This window comes from Styela clava, chromosome 3 (genome assembly GCF_964204865.1).
Source record: "Styela clava chromosome 3, kaStyClav1.hap1.2, whole genome shotgun sequence".
Taxonomy (NCBI): domain Eukaryota; kingdom Metazoa; phylum Chordata; class Ascidiacea; order Stolidobranchia; family Styelidae; genus Styela; species Styela clava.
In genome coordinates, this window is record NC_135252.1 from 16,565,304 (window position 1) to 16,580,960 (window position 15,657).

Genomic DNA, 15,657 nt, shown 5'->3' on the forward strand with positions numbered 1-15,657 from the left:
TTGCTGTCAATGTTTAATTTCACTTACTTTAACAAAACTAAATTTTCAGTTGTCAAATTCTGTTGCCTGTAAACCCTTTCCACCCATTTAAAATTAGTGTAAGTCAGTTAAAATAAGCTATCATAACTTTGAAAAGACAGGTAGCTATGTATTTTAAAATAAATTGATGCCAATCTTCATACAACCAGATTTTAATCGCTATAGTTAAAACATGTTCGAATAAAACATTGAAAATGTTTGAATGGTAAAAAATGGGAATACTTTTTCTGGGGTCAAGAGTCAATACTTTCACTTTCAAACACCCCGTAACCCGACGCTGGAGTCAAAGTTTGATATGTCAGGAGTAAAAATTCGAAGTTGAATGCTATGTAACCAAAACGTCAATCTCAGCCAACCAGTTGACCATAAAGTACACAGTGAATTGATGCAGCGATTATAACCGCGAGGTCATACATACTACTTCTTTAAAATACATTTGATTGTAGTGTACTCGTGTTGAAACTTACAACTTGTAACTTTGTTGGGAATATCCAAAATACTCGATCACAATTACCTCTTTCTTAATTTTACCCCGTTTATTTGAATAATAATCAAACTCATTCCGTAATAATAAACTTCGATTTTCTATTTGTAAACGTCAATAAGATAAAGAACTCATATTATAAAATTTGGTTTAATTAAAGAAGCCTATTATTTATAACACGCGGCTTCAACAAATTTGATTTTTTAATTAATAACAAGCAAGTGATGTTAGCTTAAGCATTGGCAAAGTAAACAATTCAAATGAAGAATATGTATTTAGCTTTCATATCAAGTTAAATGTCATTTATTGTATTTTTCCAAGTCTTAATTGTTGTGGCACCTGCTGTCTTGCTTCATTCAATTCAGATCGATTTCATTGACGTAGTCATGAAAAAAACATTTGTATTAAACAATATTTTACGAAAAGCAAGACCACTGAGGTTATTGTGTGATAAACATCTCTTATAAAGTGAGACCTTCTTCATTACCAGTAGTTTGTCTGGCGCCTGAAACAAAAAGAGTAATTCAAGACATAAAACCTAAGCATTGTACAGCCCACCGTGATGTTAGTACTTATGTGAATCAATGTAAGTTCAAAACAGATGTAAATTTTTCAAATATGAAATTGTTTATTGCTCCAGTTTCATCGTCGACTTGATAAAATAAAGATTTATGAAGTATTATGAATTCACGATTCTTATGAGTTATGAGTCAAGTAAGCGCTCGGAAATTCACAGTTTAAAGGATATTATGGAATGCATGTTAAAATTTTTTGCATGTTAAATTATTTGATATCAATGAAAATTTGCGAATCGATGTAGAAATCTAATTTTTCTTCTGTACTTCGTAATGGTTTAGTTTTGTTTCTCAATTTGCGTTGAATTCATCATGCTCTGGAATGTATTTTCAGTGATAATGCAGGTCAATATGAAAGTAGGAACTATCACAGTCAGATCAAAATGACAACGTTTATACCTGTGTATTTAGATTTTTTTTGTTTCTTTTTGCAGCAACACTTCATAACCAAAACAATCATAACTATAAATACGATGATTCCTGCTAGTGTGCATAGAACGATCTCGAGTACAGGTGGACCGGTATTGCCAACGGGTTCTGGGAAGTGCAAAACAAAAACAAAATAATAAGACCTTAATAAATAAACATAAAATTGAAGTTTATAATTTTATTTTGCATCAACTCAGCTTGGAAATCTAGTGAGTAGCGTGTATTCGCAAGCATACTCGCAGATCACAGGAACAAAATGAATGGGATTTTTTTTCATTCTTATTTACGTATGATTTTTAGTCTCCGAACCCTCAGAAAGTGAATCCATGATGAGCACGGAGTACCCGACATCTTTAATTTATGATACCAACATAATTATGTAGAACACGCTAACCACTCGGTCGCTGTGTACACAAATCTTGTATATTCTGAATAAAAATACGAACCTCCAGTTGGTGTAGAAACTGTAGATGGATTGTCAACATCTTCGTAGACATAGACTGTTCTCCCGTTCAAAGGTTGAATAGGTCGATAGTTGTTTCTCAGAAGATGATCTTTTGTTTCGTTACCAGGCAACAGTTGCGAAGGTACGTTGGCCTTGTTTAGCTATCGAGTTTATAAATAAGATATATTGAAACATTTTGCTTTATTTAGCAAATAGAAATCCAAAAATGAATAAAGATATTATTATTAACGCCCATTCAAAAGTGATATTTTGCCAATGTGTAAAATTATTGAGAAACAATTTACAACCACCTGTCTTTGCGCATTGTAACTACAAAGTGAAAAACAAACGTAGTCACATTGGCTCCTCAATGAAAAGTTGACTTCGCTATAATATTACTTCAGCTCAATTTTCCCAAATAAATAATTACTACGCGCCCGAAATTTTTACGATTCGTAAATTTTCGACAGATTACACGCGGATAAAATTCTTTGCTTCCTGCACATTGTAATTATGATTCCTAACCTTCGTTGCTTACTATTGAAATTCTGCTATGTCTCATTATTATTCAGCCTACCTTCTCCTTCGCAACAATGAACTCTATTTATAATTCTTTTTATAAAATAAGATTTTACCGTTGCAGTTATTGTATCAAGTATCCCTTTCGATAGATTTGCCAATGGTGTATCTTCTGATATTTCTTCGGTCTTGATAAAACGAAACGATACAAATAATTATTAATTTCATACAGGTTTATAAAGTTTTGTTTTGACTTAATATTCACCTTTCCCGCTCCTGGCACAATAAGCATTGCTGTGCTTTCATGTTTTATAGTCTCCCTGGAAGTTACATCTGCGCCACTGTTACTGAACAGTCGTTCAAAAGCAATAAACTGAAAACAATGTGAGAAAACGAAGACTATCAGTGTTGATGCAAATGAAATTAAGTTACAACAATAAAAAAATTTGTTTGTTCATCCACGGTTGCACCTTTGCGATGGACATAACAGATTACATTTTCGATTCTATTCTTCTATTCAAGTATTCTTCTAAATTTATCTGAGTAAAAACAGAGTTTTGAATCTTAGAATATACATTGACCGCGTCCAAATGCAAGATTTTGAAGCATTTTTATTATCTTATATAACTATTTGATTCTAGCTCATCAACTTCAATATTTCTAATAGCATTTTCGTGCGTGCTGTTAAATTTTAGAAAATGATTAATAAAATGATTGAAAACCAATATGTTAAATATGAGAACAAAGAACTATTATTTATAGTCTAACCTGATTCACAGAAATTTCGATGGGATGAGATAGCAATGTCCAAATAACTGTTTCGGAGCACGGTGGTGTAGTGAGAGATCCATTGTAACGATAAAATGAATAATCGCTTGGTAGGAGTGAAATTAAGCTTGGCCCAGAGGGAAATGATACACTATCGTCTGTAAATTTAAATACTGTTTATTAATGTTTGAATCAAACTTTTAAGAACAATTGAGAAATTTGAATTTTCATCAAGTATAAATAATTCATTGCCTCGGATATTACAATAGTTCCAACTTGTCGACCCCATGGGTGACGAGACAATAAAGCAAAATTGGAATTTTATATTGATAGATTTAAAATATAGTGTGTTAATTTTGTATTAAAGTATTTCAGAATATTGTTCCAGACAGGGTAAGATAAATAAGACACCACCACTAATAACAAATGGGCTTCATTAGAAACTTCGAACGAATGTAATTTCATGTCCACCCAAATACAAATTATTTCAATCAAATAAAATATGAGATGAGTAAGCATTAAGCGCTAGTTTTGACATGTTACCTTTGTAAATAATTTCCTCAAAAGCTTGTAATAGTTTCTGCATGTTAGAATTTTTTCCGTAGTCATTATTTTGTTTTGTTTCACTACTGCCGCTATGGGCAACGTCGAGTAATACGCCAATGACGACATAAGCGTCAGATGAATTCTTCTGAAAATCTGCTAAACTTGACAAGTACGAGTTTTTGCCATGAACGATATGCATCTGTAAAAATTATTTGATTTCATTAACATAATTAGCAAAAATCAACATTAAAAGTTTTTTTAATTAGGAAAATGTCATTGTTTTCAAATTCAACACTTGAGATTCATGAATTTTTTGATTTACGTTTGATTATCGATAACAGTGAGATTAAGTTATAGTTTTCTTAAAACTCAGTACAAAAGCTTATTATTTAAATATTTTCCATATTCGTGGTTGCTTCAAAAGTAGCAAACCTCTGCAGGGTATCTTCTACCGTTCACAGTATGTTCTGATCCACCATGAATATTTCCATCAACTGCTAAATCTCCCCAGTGAAAATGAAGTTGCAATGCAGTGTATGAATCACTCAAACCACCACCTGATATTGTGTAAGTTCGATCTTTGTCGATGTTAAGTTTCGCTAGAATTAAACACACTGAATTGTATTGAACTTAGTCCCAAATAGGTAACGATCTAGAATTTATGTTCGAGTCTCGGACAGCGAAATGTTGAACACGAGAACATCAACACAAATACGGTATATGTTAGGAATTTCTGATAATCAGACCAAACGGATCCCTTTGTAACAAGATCGTAAAAGTAATTGTTGGAGTAAGCAGTCAATAAAGAAACGAAATTAGATTTGTGTTTTAATAACAAACAGATTATACAGCAGGTAAAATACACCTGTCACAATCATATATCAATTTGAAGTTTACAAGTAATATTAATTCACAAAATGTACATATATACCTGAATGCCCATCGTTGACAAATGAACCTTTTAATGCTTGGTTGTATCCATCAAAAATAATGGGTTTTACTGGGCTATTCGATCCGGGTGCATCCTGCAACTTTACCACTTTTGACTCGACAACGTTTATCGGGGACTGACTCTGCTGACCACATACTGGATATGAGTGTGACCAATCATCAGTACCTTCAAATAATTGATAATGAAGATAGTGGATCAGGAGATCAGAGTGGAAAAAATGCTCATGCTTTCCTGGCAAGGAGCAAGTCGCACTTTCAGTTCATTCACGACAAACCAAGTAAATTTGTAAGCTTCTGCTAGATCACAGTTTTGTATACGCAACTTCTCTGAGAAAAGCGAGATATAACTCTAATAACAAGGATAAATATAGTTTATACAATCCGTTTCTATGTTTGGAATAGTAATTACTATTCAAGATATTTTACAAATATACATGGTTTTGTGAAAATAGATTAAGATATTCCTATTTATCACTCTAATAACATCTCATTCAATCATCATTGTGGCAATTGCTACATACGGAGCCAAGATGAAGTAAGTTGGTAGAACGGAGGTTTTGAATTATAACCTAATCATTGAAATGGAAATATGGAGCTCAAATATGAAATTCAAGCTTTTTGTGGTCGGAATAAATGATTACAGCAAGAAGTATCATCTTGTAATGAATTATTATCGCTCCATCTGAGCAATAATAATTAATCAATTTAAACCAATCCAATTCGCAAAGTTTACCAATTTTACCAAAACTAAAAAAACAAGTTATGGGGCTATATTTCTTTTTAATACATCAAAATTGGATCTATCCGCAATGATCTCGGTCATTTCTGTGACTTTTTTCTGCATATCAATTCCGCTTCAATAAGTCTGTAATTTTGGCCCATATTATACAGTTATACTCTATATAGGTATATTCACGATTCTTGAACTTAAGTAAATGCCTTAATCGGAAATTTCGGGTTGAGTGAATGTAAATGGGATTAGTAAAAACAACACGGCTCTTGCATGGCATGTTGGCAATAACTTATATTCATATTGTTCATGGTGCGTATTTCCACTTAAAACCACAAAAACACCTGTATATGCGGGATTTGGTAATTCTCGAACTAGAACCCATTTTAAGAAGTCTATAGTTTTTAGTAATGTGTATTGCAGTCATATCAAATGTTTTGTGGAGATTAAATTTTACTTCAACGTTCATAAACACCATAGGAAGCGCGAATGAAAACCTTGACACGATTTTGAATGCGTCAAAGTGATAAAAAAGAAGAGTAAAATAGGTAAATATGAATTTTCTCTTGCTACGGGTGCAACAATTTTATAATTATTCAGGAAACTTCAAAAGATTTTTGACATAAAATTGACAATTGACGTATAAAGTCTCATACATATTTCAATGTCTTTCGTGATATTAGACAATTACGAATATTCTTCTGAATGTTTACTGATATTAGTAATAATACACTGCAAAAAACGAAAACACTTGTTTTCACTCTATTATGAGTAAATATTTTCAAATTTTTATTCGTCTTTAGGTTAGTTTACTTTGGAAACAATGCTGTACAGCTTGAGCCAGTGTTTTTGTATAATTGAATCCAAAAAACATCAATTCCTATACAATACTTTTTACCGGTATCTTTGCCATATCAAATGGTATACATAAGTGATTAATGAATGGATGCAATTAAATTCTATACCAAAAAACTGGACTGTCTATTGATTTCCAGACTATCGTTTATCATCGCGTTGCCATTAACAACCCAAGTCACGAATGCGAGAATTTGAAAAACATTTTTTCAATGAATATAGTGTTTAAAATGCAATCGAAATAGATTCATTTTTTAAATTTCAAACCGCTCAACTGCGGCATAGCAAAACTGCTTAGCACAAGAAAGTTCGGTTCATCACTTTCGCTCATTACAGCATAGCTAAGTACGATAACATTCCTACCTGTATTTGAACCATAATAAGTCCAACCATGCGTCTCATCATCTTCTTTCAAAAAAAATTCTGATGAAGGAATAAATAAAATAAATTAGTGTTGCGACGTTTTGAGTAGAAAATATTCATAATTTTAATTTTACTTTACGAAAATACCTGTTATCACAATTCGCAGAATTTTCAACGAGTTCACTCTCTTGGGAGAAACTAAATATTCACGTGGTTAACCCAAAGAGTTCTATTTACCAACGCAAAGGTGCGAAGCGTGACAAAAATATGAAAATCATGCCGATTATGCGATTTTCACCAAATTTAGGGAAAATATTTAAAATCAATTTATAATTTGTATTCAGTCATCAAAAATGTGGAAGTTCATTGCAAAAGTAGTTTTACAACAAATAGTGAATACAATCAGTTCTAAAATATTTAATTAGAAAATTAATTGATAACAATAAAGCTCACTTATATCTAAATACGAAGTAACTATTCTCCCATTCAATGATTGTACAGGTCGATAATTTCCTCCCAAGTTATCAATTGTTGACAAATCGGTGTCATCGCTCGCCGTAACTCTATCTTTGATGGCGTCAGGAGCAGAAACGGACTTCAGACTTTGAAGCATTTCCATCTACAATAATTGAAACACTACAAATAGTCATCTCAATAAGGCTATTTTAGGTTATTGTTATACAGAAGATGAAATCATATGTAAAATATTTTATCAGGCGTTTCATTTTTGTGAAGATATTCAACTACAAAAGTCCAGTATGTGTATAGTACTGTGCCAGTCAAATCTTTCGACAATACAAACTCTCGTTTGACAGCTCACACTTGACCAGGCTAAAATACTTTAAATCTTATTGGGTGAAGCTGGTGGTTTGAAAGCTATGATTTGCTCACCCTGTCCAAAATGAAAGTCAATTACCTGCGAAGCTATTGTTTTTCAAAACGCATATTTTGTTAATGTCGAGAAAACAGCAAGTCTGTTTAACTTGTTCATAACAAATTACTTAAGATAGTGTTTTAATTTGCAAGAAAATAAATTTGAAACGCTTGAACGATTTATTCGGAATTTGTGTTGACGAAACAAATGCCTGATATCTACACACAAATGGATGTGTTGGGATTTTGGAAACCGAATTATATAGAAACACAATATCTTAATAGGTTCAATTTGTAGAACAATTGACATATGCCAACTTTTTCGGGGTCAACAAAAATTAAAATAAAAAATGGTCTCTTAGAATTAAATTACTATTTTTCCGAATCCTATCAATTTCACTTTTTTGTTTAAATTAAAATTTTTCGACATCGTTCCTCTGTGACTATGACCATACCACCAAGAAACGTAAATTTATTTTTCTCGTACTCAGTACAAAAGCCTTCTCGTGTAGATATTTCCCTAAAATATGCATCGATTGTAAACAGCGCGTAGCGATTGAGGTAACCGGGAATCAGAAATATGTATTGTACAATTTATTTTCACTTGAATACTTGAATATGACATACACACGTGCTGTGCTGTAGGAAACTAACAGCAACTTTACCATAATATCAGAGTGATCGATAATTTTAATCCTGGCGTATGCAGGTCATGACGCCAGCACACTCAATTTGTAAAATATGATCTTTAGAATACCGATTGTACAAATACTCAAATTTTCACAATTATTAGGAAATTATAGAAAAGTTTCTGATTTTAGCTAATAGTACAAGGTAGTTAGCATACGAGTGGTATTTAAGTAAACAAGAGCGATTTATACAAACATTACGTTGCCTTATTGCCAACATTTCGGTATCTTTTGATGAATCAATACTAATTTTAGCGCGTAGGATAAATAATACAGTTTCGTTTTCATGACATATTTTTGATTAAGTGAGCATACCTGGGACTGTGATATTTCAACGGGTTCTTGGAAAACTGTCCACGTTACTGTTTCATAACACGGAGGTGTTGTCAGAGATCCGCTATATCGGTAATATGAAGCAGAATCAGGTAAAAGCGAAATCAATCTTGGTCCTGATTCGAGTGTGCTTGTTGAATCTATTTTTTTTTATACAAGAGACAAATATTCACATGTTAAATGATTTATACTTCATATTCATATGCCCAATGAAGCTCTGCAAATATCAAGAATTTTTTATACGTAGAAGTTTCTATATGCAAAGCTTTTTAATCCTTTCGTTCGACTTACTTTTCGAGTTTACTGTAGCTTTAGTAAAGTTGTGTTTCCTTTCGGCTTGATTCATGGAAACATACCACACACAGTGAATTCGTCTGATCAAACGATAATTATAAATTTGGAGTGTCAAGTAGCAGTTTCATTTAAACTAGTATTTTCCAGTTATTATACCAGAGCGAAAATAAAAATAGAAATGACTGAAATTTAAATTTTATAGAAAGTGATCGTTTTCTTAAATGAATTACATTCAAAATATTTCTATATAGCCAAGCTTTCATAGGGCGGTCAAATACTTAGGAATTTAAGAACGATAACTGACGATGGTACCGGCTACGGCGTGGAACAAAATGTTTATTTATATAAATATATGTTATTGTATAAACAACTTATCATTTGTTCTATTAGTATTACAACCATTTGTTGTGACATTCTTCCTAAATATATAGGCTTCATTTAATCATTTTTAACTTAAGTTCAACGGGGAGTTAAGATGGGATCTGAAATGCGAAATTTAACTGATATTCCCGGGTCCTCGGAAGTTTATAAATATTTTTTGGTAAATTTACCTTTATATCTACACCTTTGTGCTGCTTGTAAGAGCTTTTCAAAATGAACGTTTTTGCTGTTGCCAACTTTTAGAAAAACGCCCAAAACTGCCAATCCGTCTGACATATCTTTGACTTGTCCGACGCTGGTGTACGGTTCTTTTATGTGAACAATATGCATCTGAAGTTGAGTGAAAAATTGTAAGTTGTGTGAAATAAAAAATTTGATTTATCTAAGTCTAAGATAGCAAATAAACTACTAGTTTTCATATTGTATCAACTCAAATTTCATATTGTTGTCACGATAAGTTGAGTATTTTGTAATTTTAAACTCTGTTTTGTAATTTTCTTCTCAAGACCAGAAATAATACAAAACGTCTGGTTGAACCAAACCATACTTACTCATTGAAACCTATACTGTATCTCTTACCTCTGCTGGATAATGCCCCCCATTTACAGTATGTTCAGATCCATCAGTTGATCCTGGAGTTGCCCAATGGATATGCAGCTGCAATGCGCGATATTTATTTTCTCCCATTCCACCGCCAGATAATATAAATGTTTTGTTGGCAGGAAAATTCAGTTTAACTGAAAGAAGACATGATATTTATGAAAGACTTTTGTTTATAAAATATGAAATGTGAATTTTTACTGGGAAAATATAAACTTCAAAATGTGAATGCTAGTATAAAACTGAAAATACCCAAATCAGAATAATATCAAAGTTAAAATCAGCCCACAATTCAGATTAAATAACGCCAGCGGCCGCGTAGTTTTAAAAATATATTCAGCTATATGCGAGACTTAAATATTGACCCAAAAGAATGATGCTATTGTATGGAAATATTTTTGAGGTAAGTTCACTTTATTGTCAGAGTAAGCCCAATCTGTTATTCCGGACACAACAAACGGCTTAGCAAATATTATACTCATTATGTGCTCCCGTAAAATACGGCGCGATAAAAACGCATATTTCCCATAAACCTATGAAATTAATGATGTAATACATCACGTGATTTTAACGAGATCACCTAACCGCTTGAAGGCCTATTAGATGGGAATGAATCCATATGATGCTGAAAGTGTATATAAGCTAACTGAGCCTATTACTAAATCCAATCACTCGACAGTAAGGATAGTCTGATTGACACACAGCAATTGCAGCATTGCTCTGCAATATTTTGCAAAAAAATATATGTTTGCATATGTTAAACCTGGGGTCTGGCGTTTTATGCGTTGCATTGGGGAATCTATGCCATTACATTGGTCGTAATATAAATTTATTGGGCTCAACTTAAACAAATTTACCGAAAGTAACAATAAAATGTAACTCTTTTAACAGTGTTATACAACAAGTATAATCGCGTGTTTTCAGCAAAACCTTAATCGGCGTTTGAGGTGAGTAAAACCGGGACGAGTAATTCGTTTAGTCATCGGCAGTTGCACAGAATTGCGGGCTTATGAAGCTATTTGTGGTATGAGAGACATGTTTAGGTACAGTAGGCTGGCTAATGGCCAAAAAGATTTAACCCTAGGGCCTCTTGCGAAATCTCATTACTTTGGCTTACAAAAGCATTTTGTTCGGGGCATAACGTAAAATACACCGAAAACGTAATATTAATCCTGCTAAACAGATAGGAATATTTCATACTCGTTATTCTCTTGTTTCCGGTAATTACTGACCTTTGCGAAATTACCATGGGTAACAACAATTGGCGGAGGTAATGCCTTCACCAGAATACTTTTTCTAAAACCATTCTGCAGCCATGATTTACAGACTGCCCATATTTTGCTAAAGTACAGCTCGCTCAATTTAAGAATATTATTTTATTTATAGAATCTTGAAGAGCATACCTGTGTGGCCATTGTTGAGAACTTCACCGCCGTCTAAATGTTGTCCGTATCCCTGAAGTTTCAACATGCGCAAGTTAGGATCAATGAGAACTTCGTTTGTTTGAATATCAACTGGTGATTGGGCATCGTCGCCACATGCTGGAGCTTCTTCCGACCAGCTGGATGGTCCTATCGCAATAAAATAATAAAGTCAAGAGTTATGCTAATTAGATTGAATTGTTATGGCAAATAACTATCAATTGACGACGTGTTTAAAAGTCGACAAATGACAGTCGAACGCATTTTTGATTCATCTAATGAATGAAGAAGTTTAAAAAATGGGCTCCATAGCTCAAAGCAACACTGAACTGATGCAACCCCGAGAGAATATAAATTAAAACACAGAATTTACTAAATTTGGAAAGTTGAGATAAGACAAAGTATAAACAACTCAGCATATTATCTGCGCTTTATGGCTTCATTGGCAAACATCCTTTATAATACTCATGGTGTTTATTACTAAAAAATATTTTGCTTAGAACTGGTGTGAAATTAGCAAGTAAATAAGAGATAGAATGCTACCGTGCTCTCCAGCGTAGCTCCAGTCATCTGCTTGTACAGTTTGCAAGCAAAAGTCTGAGATTAAAAAATAAAATTTGAGTTGAATCGGGCAATGTACTGTATAATATATAAACATTTATAGCCTAAATGTTAGGTTAAATTTGCGAAGTTTGCAGCAGCACGATGTCATCGTGTCGAATATCTGTCTCGTATCTTGTCGTTGTTTATCCCATTGTCACCGCGGGCTTGGATTTCATCAGATATGTCGAAGTTGTCTGGGAGCTCTCATTGTATTTTTTTGACCTTGTTTAAGCTATTTAACACAAATATGTGTAGACTCCTGCTATGGCTAACCAAAAACAAACATACTTAAACGCACTTACACAAAAGAAAGCTGACCAAAACCTCGCGTCGGAACATCTTCATTGGAAAATCCTACTGATTGCAATTTCTAAACAAACTATTATTACAACAATCGTCTGTAAATATCAACAAAATAAAAGGTTTCAAACGGGTTATTTATTACAATGCAGACCGCAATCCTCACTCATTCGTCCTGGGAAAAGGCGAAACCGCATATATACAATTTAATTAAAAGCTCTTCACGATTATTCAACCTAAGGTTCAAATTATGATAATTGGACAGGTTCGCTTTTACAACGAGTTATGGGACCCAAATGTGCTGATATAGTCTAGTCTAGATATATTTACACCTTTTCAAATAGATGATTTCAGATTCGAGTTTTAGTTCTAAGATAAAGCTATAACGCGATAACATCTGTAAACGAATCCGAAGCTATAGGAAAGGTAGTAATTTACGATCAGGTATGTTGTACTATCTCTGATACAGAAATTGATATTTCGTTTCTAAAATATGCAATATACATTAGTTACAAGCATACTATACTTTACACTTACTTTGAAGAGCAATGCCATAGCATTTGCTCACAACAGCACTCACAGACGACATTTTATTAGCCTTACAAGAGAGGAAACATTACTTGATCATTAGATTTTACGGTACTCTCGTAGTATGTGTACCAGGTGAGGGTTAGGCCATAATTTTATTCCGACTTTCCTTTTTTTAGTTCTATTACGAGTTCGAGGACTTTTTGTGTTAGCCAAGTGTATATACCTTCTGCCCATAGGCTACCGTTCTATTACACAACTTGATGTAAAGTAGGCGAACAAAATTAGTTACCTCCATATTGGTACACACACTTCTGGAGCGCCGATTTTACAACCAATAAAGATTATATCACTAAATTTCCAATGTCATATGCAGTTATATGTTTGACAAACAAAAATCCCAGTCTCCATTAAAAGCTCTCTCCTATTGTTACGTCTAAGCTATCAAAAGAGTAATTGTTCTGCAATACGGAAGACCTGTTGTACTAAGCTACAGCGTAATCGTATCGCGGTTCCGGCTTAAATATATGAACATAAGTTCGCCAGAAGGCGAATATTAACCCGGTCTCGACATGCTATTCTGACTTTCAATACATTATTAAAAAGTTCAGTAAATACCATAACAAAAATCGGAGTGAAAATATTGCCAGTCTAACATATACAGTAAAGCCTAGCACAGTTCAAGCACTACTAACTAATTAGCTCATTTATGACCTAAACACTTTTTAGCGTAATTGGTCGACAGGTGTCGTCACGCTTTTCTGGTTTTGCCTGCCGCAAAATTGGTATCCACGACGCAATGCATAGAGGACCATCAAGTGGAGGTAGACGACAGTCTTATTTAATGCTAAAGCGAGTAAACAATATTTCTGATATATATAATAACCATATCAAATTTACATGTTCCAAATTCTTTCTTCGACGAATTCCCACACGCCGCGGGTATTAGATATCTAACATTATTTACCTGCGGCTAAATTAACAATACACCAGATGGAATCTAGCGTATCACAAAATCTTACCTTATTTCAATGATTCGAAATCAAACTGAAATTAAAAATTTATACAAAAAATAATACATCGCGAGAGTGGCGTTCTCTACGCTGCTACGCATTTTTATTAAACGATGTTGAAATGTCTGAAGTGATACCCTCGGTTTTATGTAGTGATGCGTAAGTGGATGCTCTATAAATGAATATGACCTAATCTGGAGCTAAAATTATGCCGGAAGGTCATAATATTTTCCTATTGTGATGTGCAGTAATCTGAAAGAGACAGCAGTACTTGATTACGCATCCGGATATTGGAGTATACACAATGCTTCTGCTTTAACGAGCACAAAGATTTATCGAAGGTAACTGTTTTTGTTTTGCAGGTCAGTCATTGTACCACCCGAGTTTGCTCAGGGTGCAAATAGAACGGCTATAAAAAAAAAAGTCGAGAACATTGCATTAACGAGAAAAGATGTGAACGTATGAAAAATTCCGAAATGACGATAAATAATGAGCAATGAACCTTTTTCTAATTCAGATTTAACTTCAGGGACCAAATCACCAAACGCTTGTAAATATGGGAACTGGTGAGTAATGTTGACAGGGTCATGGGGATAAAGTATTTCCGAAATAAGCTACAAAACGTATGCGTCTACTCGATACCATGAAATTTTCTTACAGGTTGCCATAGTGGTAAGCTGAACGTCACTATACTCATTCCAGATTCTGTTTTTGGGGAATTGAAAATTCAGGTTCTAGCCGTCACCACGAAAAGTGACGCAAAAACGCCTCGATTACAACATTGTTTCGTCATAGTAAACTTTAACATGATTTCTGTTAACTTCTCTAAAATACAAAGCTATAAAGATATTTTCAGTGTTAATTTCTTGCGACAAACATATTTTACTACTCTGTAACCTTTACATTGTCCACGTCCGCTATCGTATTAAAAAGCTTGGTATTGATCTACCTGCTTAGCACAATGGAAGCATGCAAACAAAGGAATGTCCTATATCATAAAAGATGCAACTAAGAAAAAATGACTTATGAGTGTATGTGCTGGCCTAGTCGGCTGTGGAAATTGTAAAACTGCTGGGTTTTTTTACGGTAAACTTAGAGTCTCCCACAAAAGTTTGCCCTTCTGGTGACGTTTCCTCAATTCCACGACGTATCGGTATTACAGGTCGTCCCTGAGAAACACCGTAGCGTTAGCTATATTCAGATTTATTTGTTTGCGCGTCTCCTCGTTTAGTTGCATATAAATTTATATCCTAAATATTAAATTACTCTGGCATGATTAGTATTCTCCTCGGTTATTGAAAATATACGTTGAAATATTTAACACTTTTCCCCAAGTCCTCAACAACTGTGTTTTCAAGGGTGTACTCCCGTAGTATGTGAACCAAGATGGCGGACAATGAACGTAGTATGTGCACCAGGTTAGGGTTAAGTCATAATTTCAGGTACAAATACTACCGGAGTCATGTGGCTAGTCCCCGAACTAAATACAACTAAAATAAGGAAAATTGGAATAATATTATGGCCTAACTCTAACCTGGTACACAGACTACGTCACAGTATCCGCCATGTTGGTTTACATACTACGGGAGTACCTCCAAGGGACCATCACCAGCCTACTAATGATTTATATACTTATATTTTCCCCGACTTTCGATAACTGTAAAGTCATAATCCTGATTCATATCAATAGGTCCATACTGGAATATTAACACAAGTCATTCACGTTATGAGTGTTAACAGTATACATTCTGAATCTTTGTGTAAATGGAACTAGTTTGCATTGGGACGTCCCTGGTGACGCTATGTACATACTTGGACATGTAATATATCAAAATCAAATTTTGTTGTAACTGTCTTTTACGCCGATACAATGGCGACCTCATGTGTGAGCAAAGAAGAACTGCAATAGCCTATCAAC

General features: G+C 33.8%; 1 protein-coding gene across 1 annotated transcript; it reads right to left on the reverse strand.

Moving 5' to 3' along the window:
- Positions 1-604: 604 nt before the first annotated feature.
- On the reverse strand, positions 605-12,297 carry LOC120343427 (uncharacterized). Its single transcript, XM_078110907.1, has 17 exons — positions 12,201-12,297; positions 11,839-11,892; positions 11,278-11,445; positions 9,854-10,011; positions 9,445-9,604; positions 8,582-8,739; positions 7,158-7,323; positions 6,705-6,764; positions 4,737-4,922; positions 4,238-4,404; positions 3,803-4,004; positions 3,260-3,417; positions 2,757-2,864; positions 2,608-2,679; positions 1,974-2,133; positions 1,498-1,635; positions 605-1,028 (listed from the first exon to the last, which is right to left on the reverse strand). The coding sequence occupies exons 1-17, from the start codon at positions 12,241-12,243 to the stop codon at positions 985-987; spliced, it is 2,202 nt and encodes a 733-aa protein (XP_077967033.1). The 5' UTR covers positions 12,244-12,297; the 3' UTR covers positions 605-984.
- Positions 12,298-15,657: the final 3,360 nt, after the last annotated feature.